Source organism: Bison bison, unplaced genomic scaffold, assembly GCF_000754665.1.
Source record: "Bison bison bison isolate TAMUID 2011002044 unplaced genomic scaffold, Bison_UMD1.0 scf7180017864289, whole genome shotgun sequence".
NCBI lineage: Eukaryota > Metazoa > Chordata > Mammalia > Artiodactyla > Bovidae > Bison > Bison bison.
In genome coordinates this window covers 16495130-16514868 of record NW_011494861.1, presented here as the reverse complement: position 1 = coordinate 16514868, position 19739 = coordinate 16495130, and the positions used below count along the sequence as shown (strand labels likewise).

The following is a 19739-nucleotide window of genomic DNA, read 5'->3' as shown; positions in this document are numbered from 1 at the left end:
GCTCCTTCAAGGATGTCTACCCTTGGTATGCATGGAGAATACATCTAATTCCTCTTCCCAGAGACCATTCAGCAGGTGGATGGTCTCTTCCTATACTGTGCTGTACTTAGTCACTCAGTCATATCCGACTCTTTGTGACCCCATAGACTGTAGCCCGCCAGGCTCCTCTGTCCATGGGGATTCTCCAGGCAAGAATACTGGAGTGGGTTGCCATGCCCTCCTCCAGGGGATCTTCCCAACTCAGGGTCTCCAGCCTTGTAGGTGGGTTCTTCACCATCTGAGTCACCAGGGAGGCCTGGTCTCTTCCTACTTCTCCCCGAATCAAAACAGCTTCACCTCTCTAATTTATGCACTTGCAAATTAAAATCTATTATATTGTATTATAAACTTATATTACCAACTTCCCACTTAGTTTCTAGAATTGGCATTTACATCTAGACGTGTTCTTGTCTTTCCCTTTTCATAGAAAAATTCCCAGAACTCAGTCCATTCGTTCAACAATTCACTGAGCATCCATTCCATGCCATGGAGTGTAATGGCTCTCAGGAATCACCAATTAACAGGACAGTCAAAAATCCCTCTTCATGTAGACTTCATATTCTAGAAGGACTAACCCAGAACAAAATGTCACAGACACGTTACCCCTCAATAACAGCCTCAGCCCAGAGCCTCAGAAAATCCCAGTTACCCCAGGGGTTTTCAACCTTTGTCAACCAAGGACACCTACTAAGTACCACCACCAGAGGGTCTACTTCAGAAGGTCTGAGATATGCCCTGACATCTCTATTTAAAAAACAGATACACAAAACTGCACAGGTGATTCTGATGTCCATCAAAGGTTGAGGATCTCCACATTAAACCACATCTTCCCAATTTTTGCATATCATACATGTCCTGGACCCACCATTTATCCTCATTATATTTTATCTTGCAGATTCCATTTATAATGTAGTCTTTCATCCAAGATGCCCACTTTCCTTTCCAGGTTCTTACCATTTGCAAACTTAATAAGTGATTCATCTGAGTGCACCCATCAAGGTCACTGATAAAGATGCTTGCCCCAAGACCCCGCCTTACATATAGACTGGTATCCTTCTGGGTGAAGACACAGAAAGGAAATCTGAGCATTTTTCTTCTTCCTCATCCTGCTCCAGTTCTCTTGGCCAAGGATTTTCCAGCAGAGAAGTTACAACTTTACATAGCTATGTTCTCTGACACCAGTGCACTTTTCTTGAGCACAGCGGCTGTGTTTTGTGTGCAAGGAAATGAAAGACATTCTATCACCTCAGACAGTGCATATTTTAGTTAATAAATCAACTGCCATTTATTGACCACATACTAAGTGCCAGGTGCTTTTAATTCATGACTTTATCAGACCTCATAGTAACAACATAAGGCATTCACCAGGTCCTCCATGTACTAGTTTGCAAAATTAATAATGGTTACCATTTTGAGATCACTAATTATATGCAAGACTCAGAGAGATTAGATAAATTGCCCAAACTACACAGACAGTAAATGGTAGATCCTGATTCCTTCTTTAAACAATCATTGAGTGTCTACTTGGAGCCAGAGACTCAGCAGTGGTATGAGTTAAATTGTGTCCCCTTACCAAAAAGATAAATCTAAGTACTAAACCCCAGCACCTCAAAATGTGACTTCATTTGGAGGTCTAGAGATATAGGGTTAAAATGAGGTCTTTATGGTGGTGGAACCGATCCTTACAAAAGGGGGAAATTTGGACACAGACACATTCAAATGGAAGACAAGATGAAGACACTCAAGGAGGAGACAGGCATGTGAACAGGCACCCCAGTGTTCACTGCAGCACTGTTCACAAGAGCCAAGACACGGAAGCAGCCTAAAGGTCCATCAACGGAGGAACGGGTAAAGAAGATATATATTAGTATGTATCCATATACACACACACAATGGAACACTACTCAGCCAGTAAAAAGAATGAAATAATGCTATTTGCAGCAACATGGCTGAACCTAGAGAATGACTTCTCAGTAAGTCAGAGAAAGAGAAACATCATATGATATCCCTTATATAATGGAATCCTAAAAAGCCATGATACAAATGAACTTATTTACAAAACAAAAACAGATTCCCAGACTTAGAGAGCAAACTTACGGTTGCCAGAGGGAAGGATGGGGGGAAGGGATAGTTAGGGAGTTTGGGATGGACATGTACACATGGCTATATTTAAAATGGATAACCAACAAGGACCTACTGTATAGCACAGGGAACTCTGCTCAATGTTATGTGGCAGCCTGAATGGGAAGAGAGTTCGGGGGAGAATGGATACATGTATGTGTACGGCTGAGTCCCCCTGTTGTCCACCTGAAACTATCACAATATTGTTGATAGACTGTACTCCAATACAAACAAAAAAGTTAAAAAAAAAAAAAACACAAAGATTGCCAACAAACCCCAGAGGCTGGAAGGGACAAGAAAGGATCCTCCCCTTGAGCTGTTGGAGAAAATGTGGCCCTGCTGACACCTTGATTTCAGACTTCCAGCCTCCACAACCAAGAGACACTCAATTTGTTTTAAGCCACTCAGGTTTTGGTACTTGGTTATAGCAGCCCTGGGAAACTAATATAAGCAATGAAGAGAATAAAGACCCTCAACCAGGGAGCTTACATTCTCTTGGAAGAGCCAAACAATAAACAAGTGGGGATAGTGTTAGGAAGCCCAATAGGGCAAGGTAAAGGAATTAGAAAGTGAGAGAAGAAAGACACTTGGGATTTTAGAAGGAAGGCCAGTGAGAAGGTAACATCTGAGCAAAGAGCAAAGTGGAATGAGGCATCGGGCCATGGACAATCTGGGAGACCTCACTTCAGGCAAAGATAGCTGCGAGCTCAAAGGCCCTGCTCCATGTATTCGGGGAACAGCAGTAGGCCAGGGCATCAGGACAGAGTAGGTGAGGGGGTTGAGTGGCTGAAAGTGAGGCTAAGGAGGCAAGGGGATGCCTTTGAAAGTCATTGTAACAACTTGGCTTTTGCACAGAATGAGATGAGAAGCTTCTGGGGGTGGCAGAGGTGGGCGGTGGCTCACAGAATAGTATGATCTGACATGTTATAAAAGGACCCCTCTGGCTGCTGGAGAGAGTACAGACTATCGCAGGTCAAGAGCGGAGTCCCCTAGGAGGCCGCTACAACAGTTAATGTGTGAGATGACAGGAACATGGACAATTGTGGCAGATGAAAGAGGACTGCGGAGACTGCAAAGACAGAGCTGCCAGAGTCCGCTCGGGAATTTGACATGACTATAATGACTTGTTGGTTTGGGTCTTGAGCAATTTGCAGAAAGTGGCGACATTTACAGAGATGGGGAGATCTTTGGTACTGGTATTACAACAAATGCTAAAGGAACTTCTCTAGGCAGGAAACACAAGAGATGGGGAGATATGAGGGAGGGTAGAGTCTCCAGAAGAGGCCAAGGAGAGGAATGGGACCAAAGGTTTGCTTTTGGACTTATTAACTGGGAACTAGTAGAGTCAAGATTTGAATCCAGTCCCATCTACCTAAGACTACAAATTTCCACCTTATACCACTACCATTGGCCTCTTCTTCTTCTTCTTTTTTTAGTATTTATTTGTTTAGCTGCATCCAGCCTTAGTTGTAGCACACAGGAACTTCATTGTGTTACGTGGCATTTCAGGCAGACACTCTAGTTGTGGCACGGGTTCAATCGTTGCACATGAAGGCTTAGTTGCTCCGAGGCAAGTGAAGTCTTAGTTCCCCCATCAGGGATTGAACCCATGTCCCTGGCATTGCAAGACCGATTCTTAACTGCTAGACCACCAGCGAAAGTCCCCCATCAGCCTCTTCTTACAGAACTATGACTACTACTAAGAATGCAAAAAAGGGTAAGTGTTAGTCGCTCAGTCGTGTCCAACTCTTTACAACCCCATGGACCATAGCCCACCAGGCTCCTCTGTCCTTGGGATTCTCCAGGCAAGAATACTGGAGTGGGTTGCCATTCCCTTCTCCAGGGGATCTTTCCAACCCAGGGATCAAACCTGGGTTTCCCATATTGCAGGCAGATTCTTTACCATCTGAGCCACCAGGGAAGCCCACTGCTAAAATGATAATAATCAGTTGCAAATAAAATAAAATATGATCTGAAAATTTCCTGCGACCTGAAATCCAGCAGCAGTGGTAGATTGGAACTTGGAGGGGCAACTAGAAGGAGGACATGGTCCCAGGCTGTCACCTCTGGGAGACTGGGGCTGGGTGTATCTCACACCCACTGGCAAAGTGGGTCTCTTGGGATGAAAGGGCAGTGCGTTCAGAACACAGACACCAGAAGAGCCTAGTCCTGGGCCTCCGGAGGCTCAAGCAGGCTCTACGAGGATGCTCAGGAGAAAGTGTGTACCCTGAGGGAGAGGGCTCCCTCCTCACCCCATTACCCCTTTCTGTGCAAAGCATGATTCTGCACATTCAGGGAGGATATGAAGAGAGCCCCCAATGGTGATATGTCACTTTGGGGAAATCAGTGCTAAACTGGGAGTGGGGACACTTTGACTGGCAAAGTGAGGATGGGGAACACCCAGAGAGTCCTGCCTCTTGAAGTCCCTGGCCCCCATCCTCTCCCACATCTGTACAATCCCCAGGCCTCTCACCACCTCCCCCTGCCCCAGATCAGTACTTGTCACTATGGCTGCCAGGACCCTCAGCCCAGGCCCACGGCGTTGTAGGGTGAGGGCTGCCTGAGTGTGCAGCCCTGTCAAGATCCATCAAATCCACATGGCTAGATGGAGGAAGCCTTATGTTTTTATAATCAAGTTTGATAGAATAATATATGAAAAGCACCTGGCATGTAGTGTGTGGTCCATCAATGGCACCTGGCTTTTTCAACACTATAGTTTTACAGGTCATTCGCAAAAAGTAAGCTTATGTAACACACCTCTTCTTAGAGAAGAAAAAGCACATAAGGAATGAGCATGAGACAAAGGGCTACCTATAGGATTACACACCAATTTAGCTTTGTGGCAGCCACTACAATACTCTAATATCTGGGAAACAGAGATCAGAAAGATTAGAGAATGACCCTCAAAGAAGAAACTGAATGTTTCCATATATCCCCTCGTTTTTGGATTTCCTTTCTATCTAGACAACCACAGAGCATCAAGGAGGTTCTTGCTAGTTTACTATTTTATACATAGTTGTGTATATTATATATGTCAACCCCAATCTCCCAATTCATCCCACCTCCTCTTTCCCTGCTTGGCGTCCATACACTTTTTCTCAACGACTGTGTCTCTATTTCTGCTTTGCAAATAGGTTCATCTGTACCATTTTGCATATATATAACTGATTCACTTTGCTATACAGCAGAAACTAATACAACATTGTAAAGCAACTATACTCTGATAAAATGTTTTTAACATAAACAGTAATGAGGGCAGGCTTGCCTTTACATATAATAAAATTACGGTAAGTCCAAAAAAAAAAAAAAAAGAAAGATGAAGGAAATCTTCTTCTTAAAAAAAAGAAAGAAAAAGAAACTGAATATTGTCTTTCCATCACTGCCTGTGGATTAAGGACAGTCCTAAAGAGACGTGTTAGACTGCATCTGTCCCACTTGGATGAACAGGGCTAAGCTACCACCAAGGATTATGGGAACCGATCCAGGGAAGTACAGATTTCTGGCACAAGGCCTGATTTTGACACACAGCCCTGAGGCTCCTCCTCCTCCCCACAACAGTCCCAGCACCCCCAGGAACAGAGAAGAACCAGGAAAAAGCCATCTCGGCTATGAAGAGTGAGAAGGTAGGAGGCAAAATAGAATCATAGCATGTCAGAGTTACAGAGACCTCACTCAGAGAGGACATGTGACTTCTCCAAACTCATAAAGTCAATGAGAGGCCGGGCTAGCCTGGAACTCGGGACTCCCCGCCCCCTTTCTCTCAACTCCCTAAAAACAGCAACAACAACTTAAGTGTTTAAGAGGCTCTTTAATGAGCTGCTCCTCTCCTTGATAAATTTCAGGATGGGAATCGGATGCCAAGATACAGATGTAGGAGGAAAGCCTCAGTGATAGGACCCCCCACAATGTACTACATCACTGGAAGGAGCCAGCTTACCAGGACCAAGACCTCCCTCTCTGCCAAGAATGAATATGGGGGTCATAAACAGTCTTTTCCATGGAACAAAGCCTTTTAGTAGCCTGCTGCAGCTGGCCAAATCTGAGATGAATCACAGCCGTGGCTCAACTGGGAGATGGGCCCTCCTGCCCTGGCCCCAGCTTCCTCCTCAGGCTGCAATCTCCCACCTGCTGGACACTAGCAGCCCTGGTGGGAACTTTCTCGGGGCCATGGGAGGTGAGGGACATCTAAGACAAGAGTTATGAGGCTTGATAGGAGAGATTCACTTTTGAGTGCATGTATTAGGTGGCGCCAATAGTAAAGAACCTGCCTGCCAGTCCAGGAAACATTAGAGATGCGGGTTCGATTCCTAGGTCGAGAAGATCCCCTGGAGGAGGGCATGGCAACCCATTCCAGTATTCTTGCCTGGAGAACCCCATGGACAGAGGAGCTTGGCAGGCTGTGGTCCACAGGGTCGCAAAGAGTCGGACACGACTGAAGTGACTTAGCACACACACACTCAAATAAAGGTGAGCCCCATTTCAGAGAGATCTACAAAACTGGGGATACAGAAAAGGCTAGTGAGGAGTTCTAGCACATAAGGACAGGTTTTTCTGCTTTATGACAAGATTCCCCCACACGGTTGGGTAGGGTTACAGCTGTCCTGGGTTTATGCGGACACCCTCAACAGCACGGGTCCACACTCCAACCCATGGCCACAGGCTTAGGGACAGCCTTCTCCATTCACAACAGCCACATGTGAGCCACCTAGCTGGCATGTGGAAAATGGCATAGTCAGGGCCTAAAATCTACGGAGACATGGGCTTGAGGGCAGGGACGGGGACAGGGCCTACACTACTGTTCTGAAGGTGAGTTCACTGAAGAGATATGTATAGTACCTCTTCAGTAGAGCTATAGTAGCTATGTTTTCTCAGGTCTCCTCCACTGCTGTTCATTGTGGCAATAAAATTATTCAAAAGATATCATATGTAGAGAATGTGCTCACAGAGATCAATCCATCTTCCTGCTGTCCTCGTCTAACTTTGCTTCTGGAAAGCAACTCTAAACTCAAATGTCATTCACTACTTTACTCTGAATCTCCTAAACTTTGTAGGCCTCAACAGTCTCATCTGTAAAATGGGAATAACAATGCTTGCAATGTTAGTAGAAGGACCAAAGATAATGTTCATGAAGCCCCTCGGTACCTAGAACACAGTGGGGCCTCAAAGGCTAGAGATTCTCATTATTTTTCAGCTACAAGGTGTAGGTGTGAGGTGGCTGTGAGAGACAGGAGTTCTGAATGATACGGGAGCTCATCTTGAAACAAAAAGGAGCTAGAGAAGGAAAGTTTTAGGGGCTGGGCCATTTCAAATGAAGCACTGTGTTTGGGAAGCAATGACAAGTGAAAAGGATAGTAAGAGTTGGCAAAACTTATTTCAGAGCATAGTCTCAGGGGAAAAGTTCTGAGAAAATTGTTAACAAGTGAATACGCTAGACCGTATGTTCTAATGTGCCTGGGAACACGTGAGATTATGAAAAAGCAAGGGGTCCTTTGTTTCAGACTCACTATGGAAAGGCATGAATTACAGACGTTATTACAAAATCATAAACATAAAAAAGTAAGAGAAGGAATTTGAAACTCATGCAGTCCAACTTTCTATGTTACAGATGGAGCGTCACCTCTCCTGGTCTGAGGGGCCTGCCTCTCTGGTCATCTGATGTGATGCAGTTGTGAGGGTCTGATGGGGAAGTTTGGGAACACTTCTCCCTGGAGACACTGGCCTGGCTGATGTGTGCTTCTCCAGAAGCTAACCTGGTCCTGAGGTTTTTAGAAGTGCTTTTCAGTGCACTTTGAGCATGTTAACAGGGTAAGATTTTTCAGTCAACACTTTCTCTTCCATGGTCTGAGTTCCACTGAGTGATTCGTTAAATGAAAAATATCTGAACTGTGCCAGCTCCACCCTGTACATGCATATGCCATTCTTATATTCCAGTGTGTTTTTCCATCACACGGAATGCAAAACATCTGGAGAAAAGAGAGATTCTTCCCCTCCCTCTTAAATTAACTAACAGTCTAGCCAGGTGTGAGAGTGTTTCCTGACCTTAGAAATTATTGTGTCTTTTTTGGTCATGTTAATAAGGCACATAATACAAATTTATTTGCAATCCAATAAAATATCCCATCCTGCTTTTAGAATATAATAAGCAATAAAAATATTTCTTGAACACTCATGTTCTAGCTAGGATAATACACTTGAAAGTTTAATTGGCAATTTAAGGCCATTTGTAATTAAATGCTCTAGAAATTCAAGGGCAAAAATGGTTGCCATTTAACATGGTCCTAGAAGGCCTCAGTGGAGCGGCCAGTGTAGGGGCGGACCCTGGAGGGATGTGTGATGTTACTGCTGTGAGCCCTTGAAGGGCAGGGACCAGGGCTCGTCATCTATATATCTAAAGGAACCATGTCTCTAGGACCCAATGATACTCGGCAATTAATGCTCGTTGAACTGACTTAATTGACAGCTAGAGATAAGAGTAGAGAATTTTCCAGGCAGGGGTAACAACATGAACAAACCCACGAGGTAGAGAGAAGTCTTCTGTGTTAGGGAACCCCAAGAAGAGTCCAGTTGCAGGAAGGCTTCCTGGTGGGAAATTCTGGGCACGACAGTGGCCCAGGCTGGATGGGCCCACAAAAGCCAAGATAAAAGGACTCTATCTTACCCAAGACAATGAGAAGTCACAGAATTTTTTTAGTCAGGGAGTAAAGAGTATGAAAATTAACCAGAAATTCCCTGGTGGCTCAGACGATAGAGAATCTGCCTGCAATGCGGGAGACCCAGGTTCAATCTCTGGGTCATGAAGATCCCTTGGAGAAGGGAAGGACAGTCCACTCCAGTATTCATGTCTGGAGAATTCCACGGACAGAGGAGCCTGGTGGGCTACAGTCCATGGGGTCACAAAAGACACGACTGAATGACAGAAACTTTCAATTTCACAATGAACAGGGAAATAAATGTAGGTGCCCTTTTAGTTTTGCGTTCACCAAAGTGGACATCCGGGGTTCCAGACCCAGCCCTGTCACTTCCAAGCTGGGCAATCTTAAGCTTAATTTCTCTAAGCCTCAGCTGTCTCATATGTGACTTAGAAATAATAATAAGACCTACCACACAGGATCATAATCAGAACTAAATGAGATAATTCATGAGCAGTGCATAGTTAGTATAATGCCTGGGGCATGGTAAGCTCTCAATTAATTCACAGCTAAAAAAAAATCCTCTAGAATCAAGGAAAGACCTGCCATTTTCCAGCTCACTGATGGTGATTCACTAGTCCACCGTTCATGCAAGCTGTACAGTATACACTGTATGGTTAAAAATTAATGTATATTTTATTCTTTATGATTGCCCAACTATATAATTCTTTCACATCCCAGCTATGCAATCTGTTAGGCAACTGAAACAGTGAATTCAATTCTTGCACCATCTCACTCTTATTCTCACCACCCCAACCAGCTACTGCCAGGACTGAATTGAAAAGAACTACAAAACTTTTCAAGAAAGTCTCCAATTCAAATATCCCTTCTTTGCCGGCTCCAAGGATTAGCCTTTACCCAGCGGCATCAAGCTCACAGCCTCCCAACGTGACTTGGCAGGAGCACAGAGTGTTTGCATGAGGCTCACAATTCAATACGGGCTCAAGCACTGTCTAAAAACTAAAAATTACATAGGACATCTTGCATATAAAACTACCATGATTTCAAATTCTTTTCTGATTAATAAATTACAAACTTACTGTCAAATATTACTGATTCAGAGCAACATTTGTCATCATATATTTTCTTAATCCACAGATGCTAAATCTATTGCTACTCCCCTGCGAAAGTCTTTAATATCTCTTGACATTTTAAAGCAAACTCCCTGAGTGTGTTTGTCATGAAAAAACACCGAAATGACAAGCAAAAAGTTATAAATCACCTGTCTTGGGTACTGTGGAGCCGTGTGCCTAAGTCCAAGATAATAAATGCCTTGGAAAGAAGTCAGTGATTGAAGCTATTAAAATAAGCAGAAAGGTGTTGGAAACGGCCTATCCCCTTGACTCCAAGAGCCAGGTGGAGATTTTCAACAGCAAGAAAAATGTGAGATAGAACAAGTTTGCTTCCCCTCTCCTGCCCCGCGCCCCTCCGCCAGAAATGTCAGTACACAGAGAGACTGGCTGTCTCTATACACAGAAGTATAGAGTTTTTATCCAAAGAGGAGTCAGCCAAGAATATAGCAGAATGAGAGCACAGGATGCATTCACAGTGCCTCCACGCGGTTCTTACCTGTCCTGCCATTCAGAAGAATCGGCTTGCCCTCGAGGTCTCCCCTCATGGGGATGACTGTGATCTTATATTCCGTCCCCGGCTGCAGACCTGGAAACAAGCAGCCAGTGCCGGGTTGAGAACGGGCTCTGGACCCTGGAGCCCCGGCACTGCTCTTCCGGGGATTCGGCAGGGCGAAGGGTGAGGCTGTGTGTCTCCCCTCAAGACTACAATCTACCTAAGGCAGCTAAAGAGCTGCAGGACCAGTGGAACACGAGGCATCACTGAGGAGCTTACGGGCCAGATGGATGAGATGAATCTGATGAGGCTCTGGTTTCTTCCTTGGGCCATTAAGCACACATTTCCCAACTGTATTTATAGCCCAAATGTTTTTCTGCTCCCGACAATCATTTTCCCTCAAAAGTTTCTTTCCTTCCTATTGTAATAATTCACTTAACTTCTTCCTCTTTATTTTCTTTTTGTCTTCACTCTACTTGGCCTTTTCTGTTTCTTTTTTGTTCTTAATTTTTGTTGTTTCTCTGTAGCCGCCACCTGAATGCTTGTTCCTTGTGGCACAAAAATTCAGACTTTGGTGACAAAATGCAGGCAAATGGTAGCATGTATGAGGCACAAAACATTGAGAACCCCAAGATGACCTCTCAAGACAGAAATCAGAGGGTGGAGGGCAGGACAAAGCCCCAGAGGAGGACGTACCAAGGAGCTGGTAAACCTCAGGGCCCCTCACTTGCACCAGCCCCTTCCAAGGCCATGTGCGCGGGCATTCATGCTTATGTGTTACTTTTCTTAAAGAGGGTCCTGAAAACTGTGCAAGCCTCAGGTGCCACAAAACATTACCCAGCCCTGTGTGGCCCCATTGTGTTTGCAGCCATCTGATTTCCAGTCTTCCAGTATTTGCTCAGTCACCTGGGATGAGGAATGCCCTACTCCTGGCCGCCTAGCTCAACTCCTTCCACATATGATGCTGAACAAACCAAGTTCAACCAATTTCTCAATGTCTCTCTCTCTCCCACACCACACACACACACACACACACACACACACACACACACACACTCCGTTCTTCCAAAAAGAAAGCCTGTCTGCCAACAAATCCCCTCTGAGACACAGAGGCTTCCAAGGGGTTAGCTGACTTGGAAGAACATTTCAGATGTGTAATCTGCGACCCGGGTGCTCCAAGATCCTGGAGTCAGCCCTGGGATGCTGGAGCAGAGTCTTCAGGCCCCTCAGAGTGGGCTCACCTCTGTGAGCTCCTGGAGTCAGGGTTCAGGTGATTCTCAAGGCCTCAGAATCCTCTGTGCACAGCGCTGCAGCTGCTGGTCCCCACTGCTCACACAGTCCCCACCTCAGCATCCACACCAAGCATCTCACATCCCCAGTGCTGGCTCTTACCCGTGATGTCGTATCGGCTCTTGGGGTCACCGCTCTTGGGCACGGTGACCTCGGCCACCTCCTGCCCTGTCAGGGGGCCATACTGCAACTTGTAGTAGTCCACCTCGGTCAGGGGGTTCTCCCATTCCACGTCAAGGGAGTTCTCAGTCTCATCCGTCACCCAGGCAGTGCCAGGCACAGCAAGATCTAGTGCAGGGGTCAGGGAGGGCAAGAGAAAGTGGTAAAGACCAGGGCCCCCTGTCTGTAACAGGCCGTTGGCTACCAGGTCAGCTCCCATTCTTGACACTCTGAATGGAGGCTGCAGCCCCAGGACATGTCCTTAAAATGTGTTCTAGAACTTCCAAAGCAGCACATAACTGTTGGTTTTCACACTGTCTATGGAGGACAGACTTTCTTCCAGGAAAACTTCTTCCCTATCCTAGCCCATCAGATGCCAAGCAACCCTCCCCGTCCACATTGCCATGGCCAAGCCCCGAACCTCAACTCCGAGGCCAGCTGTCAACATTCTCGGCGTTGGGGGCAGTCACACTGCTCTGAACCAAACATTCACTCCTTAGCTCTTCAGAGATGCAGCCCCATGACAAGACTCTCAAGGCCATGTAGAGTTTGGGAAATGTATTTCAAATTTCTTGGAATGCAACACTGGTAATACAACCAGCTCCTTCCTTGTCTCCCAAATTACAGTTGCTTCCCCTTCCTCAAATTCTCCTGTAAGATTTACCCCTAGGCAAAACTGTAAAGTAGCAGAATTTTAGCTTGGTCCTTTGAAGGATTCTTCCTGCACCTTCTACCAAATTTTAGCACCTCTCCCAGATACCTGATATCCTCAGCAGCTCTACCAATTGATCCCGTGAAGGAAGAAAGTAACTGTGCATAGTTCTTCATGCCCTGCTGGCTCAGTCAGTAAAGAATCCGCCTGCAATGCAGGAGTTCGGTTGTTAAATTGCGTCTGACTCTTTGCAACTCCATGGACTATAGCCCATCAGGCTCCTCTGTCCATGGGATTTTCCAGGCAAGAATACAGAGTGGATGGCCATTTCCTTCTCCAGTGCAATGCAGGAGACTGGAGTTCAGTCCCTGGGTTGGGAAGATCCCCTGGAGAAGGAAATAGGACACCCACTCCAGTATTCTTGCCTGGGAAATTCCATGGACAGAGGAGCTAAGCAGGTTACAGTCCATGGGGTTGCAAGAGTTGGACACAACTGAGGAACTAAACCATACTACTGCCACACGAAGTATTAATGGCTAAATGTTCACCCATCCACTCAAAAGAAAATGAAAATATGATGCCTGTTACCAAGGAACGGATTGCTGGTGTGGCTCTGTGGGAAGGACTTTTGGGTGCTGGTGTTGGAGAGGGGTCTGGGGTCTCTGGGAGTGCTTTGAATTCCAATGGCCACATCCCGGGCCAGTGTCAGCTGGCCTGAAGTTTGGAACAGGAAAGCCAAGCCCTAGACTCTCAGCCTCACCCCTCTCCTCACCTCCTATGCCTTGGTTCTGAAGGTGTTCCCAGCAGGCTGACTAACCCCTTGTCAAGGACAAAGAACAGAGAATTTGTGCATCGGTCAAGGGGCAAAATCTCAAGGCCTGTGGCTCTAAGTGTTTCTGAATCTCTCTGTTATGGATAAAGAGCTTCACGGAGCCTTTTCCCTGAAGCACTCCCTCTCAAGCTGCGCCTTTCACCTGCCAGCCTCCAGGTTCTTCCCTCAAAGATGGCAATTCTTCGAGGGAACAACAGGTCAAGAGGTGAATAATGAAAAGACCCAAGGGTTACAGAAGGGGCACCACATGGCTCACAAGTGAAAAAGCAGGAACTTCATGAAAGAGCGCAAGGTGAGCATGGGGATAAGTGTCTCTCAGGCTGAGGTTCCCCAGAGGAACAAACCAGAAAGGGTTTCACTTGAATTGGATTAGACGACTTTGCAGGATTAGTCGTCTTTGCAGGAGTTTACAAGTCCCCAGGGCAAGAGACCAGGAGGGGTTGCTAAGACTTTCAGAACTGTCAGAGCAGATGTCTCTGCTCTTCACTGAGAGACTGTGGGCACTGTCCTGGCTGAAGACAGGGGCAGTTAGACAAAAACAGAAAGAGAAAAGCAGCCCAACAGCAGGGGGCTGGCTTGACTCTCACAGGTGGGTCTCTGTGTTCTCCCATTGAACATACACAATTTCACAGGGACTTCCCTGGTGGTTCAGTGGGTAAAACTGTGCTCCCAATGCAAGGGCCCAGGTTCCATCCCTTGTCAGGAAACTAGATCCCACATGCATGCCACAACGAAGATCCTTTAGTGCCACAACCAAGACTGGGAGCAGCCTAAATAAATAAAATCAAGTTCACAGGACATCAGCAGCAGACAAATTAAGATGAAACAAGACCATTCCAAGATCACGTCCACACATAGGCAAAACATGAACATTGTCCAAATCACAAAAATGACTAAACACCCTCCCTTCTGACTAATATGAGTGACTATTCCCCCTCCCTTTTTTTAAACCAATGACAGCTTTAGTCTCCCTCTAGTCTGCCCTCTTTCTAGATAAGATTCACTAAGATACCAATCACAGGATTATCCCCAGTTCATGACAATATGCAATCGAAAGTAAATCCCTGCTTCCCTAACCCTTCTCTCAGATCACCGAATACAAGCCCAAATCCTACCCCAGACCCCTCAAACGCTGTCTTCCTGAGACACCCACGGTCCCTCGTTGTGTGCACTTCTGTGAGGCAACAGTCAATAAACCCAACTTGTTCAACTACAGGGGTGTTCTGAGAGGTCTTTGGCTACAGGGCATTGACGATGGCAATCACAAACTGTCCTCCCAAAGAGGATAAGTCCTTCACGCTCTTTCAAACACTGAGCTACCCCTACCCTTTTCTATTCTTACCACCAAAATGGACAGGCAGCCAGATATTTCTGCAAAGACACTGCATTCCAAAGGCCCATCCACCTGGATCTCCCTGGACTTTCCTTGAGAGTTTAGGGAAAAATAGAGGCAGCTCATTTTATCACACCTAGAACAGTGCCTTTTTGTTTTTTTCAAGTCATTCAGTCATGTCCAACTCTTTGCAACCCCATGGACTATGGACCCTAGACTTCATGGAATTCTCCAGGCCAGAATACTGGAGTGGGTAGCCTTTCCCTTCTCCAGGGGATCTTCCCAAACCAGGGATCAAACGCAGGTCTCCCACATTGCAGGCAGATTCTTTACCAGTTGAGCCACAAGGGAAGCCCAGGACAGTGCCTGGCAATGTTCAAGTAAGTGTTCAATAAAGTATGCTGAGAAAAGGAATGAATTTGAACCCTTGAAGATCTAGGCTGTCTCAGGTACTTTCATAGGAATGAATAATTTCTAAAGAATAAGCAGTGATGCTTGTCCTTACAAACATCTTGGTAGCATTTAGTGGTGCCCTAGAGATTCTGTCCCTCCAGATCCATCTGCCTTCCTGTTCTGTATCCCAGATTATGACCTCTATGAAATATATTAGCTGGGTTCCCTGGCCCTCTGATTTCTGGTCATGTGCAGCCAGTGAGAGTCACCAGAAGACCAGAGGGCAGACAGAGAGTTTGGGCAACTGTTCTCCTTCACTGCCTCCTGATGAGGACACAGTGGACTACCTGTGTTCCTCTACCAAAGGCACTTCAACAGGCAGCCATCTCCTAAAACTCTTTCTGGGTTCCAGTACCAACTTCCATCCCCTGTCCCTTCAGACTGGGGTGGATCCCCACTGACGCTAGTCCTGGAGTATTTCATCATCCAAACCCTACCTATACCTTTATAAATAACCTCTTCACTAAACTTTCTAAGCTGCCCCATTTGTTCCCTCTCTTTCCTGCTAAGATGAATCTGATACAGGTGGCCTCAGCAGACCCCCAATCATACGAACGTGACCTTGTTCAGAGGCTCAGTGAGGGCATGAGGATGCAGGTGTCCTCCATGGCTGCTTGTACATGGGTGCCAGGGTAAGCAGAGAAGACTCTTGAGAGTCCCTTGGACCGCAAGGAGATCAGACCAGTCAATCCTAAAGGAAATCAATCCTGAATATTTGTTGGAAGGGCTGATGCTGAAGCTGAAGCTCCATTACTCCGGCCACCTGATATGAAAAGCTGACTCACTGGAAAAGACCCTGATGCTGGGAAAGATTGAGGGCAGGAGGAGAAGAGGATGGCAGAGGATGAGATGGTTGGATGGCATCATCAAGTCAAGGGACATGAACTTGAGCAAACTCTGGTAGATCGTGAAGGACAGGGAAGCCTGGTGTGCTGCAGTCCATGGGGTTGCTAAGAGTCAGACTCAACTGAGCAACTGATGAATAACAATCTCAGGAAATGGAGAAGAGCCTGTAATTCCCAATCCAGCAGGCTCCATCACTGGCTTGGAGGAGCAGCGCGAGGGGAATAAGAATGGAGACTTTTCTTCAGAACCTAGGATTGCAGCAGCTGTGTTTTACAAACTCCAAACCAGAGTAATGGCCTGAGTAGTAGAATGGTACTTGTGGGGACAATGGAAGAAGATGTATAGAGCAGGACCTCTCCTGGGAAACCTGGCTGCTTCCTCACCTGTGGTGGCCAGTAAATGCTGTGGGCTGCTGGAAATGTCTTTCTTCACGTTGCGCAGGGTCACAATGTACTTGGTTCCAGGCAGCAAACCAAGGATCTCGTAGCGGTGCTGCTCCTTGGGCACTTTGATCTGCTTCACAGAGAGCTCCTTCCCCAGTGGGTAGTAGCTGAGGAGGTAGTGGTCCACCTGGCTGGAGGGCTCCCAGCTCACCAGCAGGGAATCCTCCGTGCTCTTGAGCAGCTGCAGTCCCTGGGGGGCGACCACTGCACACAGAACAGGAACAGGGGTGGAGACAGTGAGGGAACAGGGGTGGGGATCCATAGCCAAAACGTATTCCTTGAGCACCTACTTTATATTGGGTTGGCCAAATCATAGTACCTGGACAAACCCAAATGAACTTTATGGCCAATCCACTGCTTAACACTATGAAGGTGGGTGTGGAGGATACACAGCCTGGGTAAGGCACCGTGGTGGACCCCCAGAAGTTACTATCTAGTTAGAAGTTAATATTGACCGCTTATGTTGCCAGTGATGCTCCAAGTCTTAGTTCAAAACCATTCAACCTATGCCTTTAGCAGAAGTTAACATTAATCTTTAAACAGTCCAGAGATGAGAAAGAAAGGTACAAAAAAAAGAGAGAGAGAAAGAGAGGGAGAGAGAACCAGCTGGGACCAAGATGGTGAATATGACCTCCAGCAGACCCTGAGTCTCACTCTACCCTGAATTTCTATAGTGGCATATTAAAGGACATGCCTACCAGCAGCCTTGACTGGGACATTAGGAGTCAAAAAAATGATATAAAGAGAGTGGCACCCCACTCCTTTGAAAAAGCACTGTTCCTTCTCAGGTAGACTAATGTACACAGCTCCCCATCATTAACTTCACTCCTCCTTCCTTTGTTTTTACTCTTCAAAATTAAATCTCTCTTGCTAGGTGGGCCAGAATTTGACCTGTGCACTTAGTTCCCGCTTCTCCATTCTTTGACCACTGAATAAAGCTTGTGCTGTAGGGATCTCAGCTTAGGTTTTGTTATTGGCAGCTAGAACTGCAACCCTCCCCCAGCCAGGCAGAGATCCTCAGCAGGGCCAGGGCCGGAGCAGGTCTACAAGACTTCATTCAGTAACACCTACACACACACACACACATACTAGATCACCTAAGACTCCTGCTGCTGCTGCTGCTAAGTCACTTCAGTTGTGTCCGACTCTGTGCGACCCCAGAGACGGCAGCCCACCAGGCTCCTCCCTCCATGGGATTTTCCAGGCAAGAGTACTGGAGTGGGTTGCCATTGCCTTCTCCCCATGGGATTCTGGAGTAGACTAAATAAAGGCGGGGTGCCCTACTTAGGACAAAATGTAAACTATGGTTAAAAGGTGCCTGGACCATGGGGGCCGGGTCAGAAGAGAGGCAGGCCCAGGCGCATCTCCACTCTCACCCTGGGCGCAGTCGAGGCCGGTGAAGCCCTCCTCGCAGTAACACTCGCCCGTGTCACAGAAGCCGTGGCCGCTGCAGTCGCCGGGGCAGCGCCGCTCGCTGCAGTCCTCCGATATGAAATCCTCATGGCACTGGCAGACGCCACGCACGCATTCGCCGTGCCCGCTGCAGTTCTCAGGGCAGGCGGGGTAGGCGCAGTCGGCGCCCACGTAGGGCGGCTCGCACACGCAGCGGCCATCCACGCAGCGCCCGTGGCCACTGCAGGCACCGGGACAGGCGAGCCGCTCGCAGTCGGCGCCCTCCCAGCCATGCTCGCAGTGGCAGCTGCACGTGTCCAGGAAAAAGGTCCCGTGGCCACTGCAGTGGCGGCTTAGACCTACCCGAGAGAGAGGGAAACAGTCAGCGGGGCCTGGAGGGCTTGTGAATGGGGAATTTCCATCCCTGGGGACCCTGAGAGCAGACGATTTCAGAATTCTGCCACACTCCTTCTGTAGAGGAAGGTAGGGTCTATAAGGGAAGACTAGGAGCCTGCCCTTTCCACCATGGGCCAGACTTGAACCTGCGAAATCTATACTTTATGCCTGAAAAGTCACAGGTACCACCCTAGCCCTTCCCTTTCCATCCCAAGCACTCCTGTGACTTCACTTGGTTCCCCCACCACCAACCCATAAAAGAGGCTAATTATTTAGTACTTTTCTATGAAAGCGCCTTAAATGCTCCAACCTAGGTATCAGTGGGCCAGGTTATACTAAGGGGCAGAGCTCCTGGGGTGGGCAGGAGAGAGTTAGGCTGGGTGGGAGTTTGTCTTGATTGGAGGAGCTGGACCTAGCAAGTCTGAGTCCTTAGGAAATGAGCTGAAGTTGAAGCCTGAAAGAAAGGTGGACCTGCAGAAGCTATAAAACAGCCCGGTCTCATTATGGGGATAACAGATGGGAGAAGGGTTAACCAGGCTCCCTTCTCTAATCCCAAACAGCAAGAGGCAGTTGGAGGGTGGGCCAGTCCTCCTGGTCTGCTCACCAGCCCCAGCTCCTGATTCCCAGAACATCCTTTTTCCTTCGTAAAAACTTTTGACGTTTGGTCAGAAGTTTGAAATTGCTCAGGGACAATTCTATGCTCTTTTATTGCCATTTTATTCGCCCGCAGCGTCCTCCGTGTCTAGTTCTGCGTCTGGCCTATAGGAGGCGCTCTTAATGGTAGCAATTTCTTCCAGCATTAAAATGTATGCCAAAGTATCACTGATTATTCTTTGGAAAATAGTATGAGCAGTTTATGTTGAAAAAAAAAATGTGATGGAAGTGCTCACTATTTGTAAAGTCAAATTGTAGTACTTCATTACTATCGAACAGTTTGCTGAATAATGGGCCAAGAAATCTTCTGTACATCATCTATAGTTCTCAGAACTAGACTAGCTGATAGAACTCTCCTCAACGGACAGTTGAGGAAATGAGGAATTTGCCCAAAGTCACACAGTGAAGAATGGCAGGACTGAGATTTGAACCCAATCCTGTCTAGCTCCAAGCCGTCAGTCTTCTTTCCTCGTCAACCTGTGGCTTTCCCTTATAAAGGGAAATAGAGGTTGGATCCACAGGTAAACCGGCGCCCAGAAGTAGTCTCTTCTGAAAGCACTGACCCAACAGTCCAGACTCACTCTAAGAGTTGCTGGTCTCTCCCTGCTCAGGCTTGAAGATAACCCCTAGAGCTAGTACCAGATAACATCCCCCTTAGAGAAAACCCAGAGTGAGAGGCAGGGTGCTCACGAGCCTGGCAGAACACCTGAGGTGCTCATTCAGAGTTTGTTGAATGGATACCAGGTGGTGCGCTCACCAGCGGCTCCCGGGCAGCAGCGCTGGGCGCTGCACCGCTCCTTCACCTCCGCCATCTCTTCCTCCAGCTTCTTCACCCGGGCCAGGAGGTCCCGCACGCTGCCTGCCAGCTCACAGT

General features: G+C 47.1%; 1 protein-coding gene across 1 annotated transcript in view; it reads right to left on the bottom strand.

Moving 5' to 3' along the window:
* Nucleotides 1-19739, bottom strand: part of TNN (tenascin N) — a 72568-nt gene that overhangs the window by 40770 nt on the left and 12059 nt on the right. Inside the window, exons 3-7 of the mRNA XM_010850097.1 lie at nt 19623-19739; nt 17800-18174; nt 16364-16627; nt 11808-11993; nt 10419-10508 (exon numbers count right to left, since the gene is read on the bottom strand). The exon at nt 19623-19739 is cut by the window's right edge and continues 17 nt beyond it. Coding sequence (XP_010848399.1) covers nt 10419-10508; nt 11808-11993; nt 16364-16627; nt 17800-18174; nt 19623-19739 — 1032 coding nt within the window. The remainder of the gene's footprint in view (nt 1-10418; nt 10509-11807; nt 11994-16363; nt 16628-17799; nt 18175-19622) is intronic.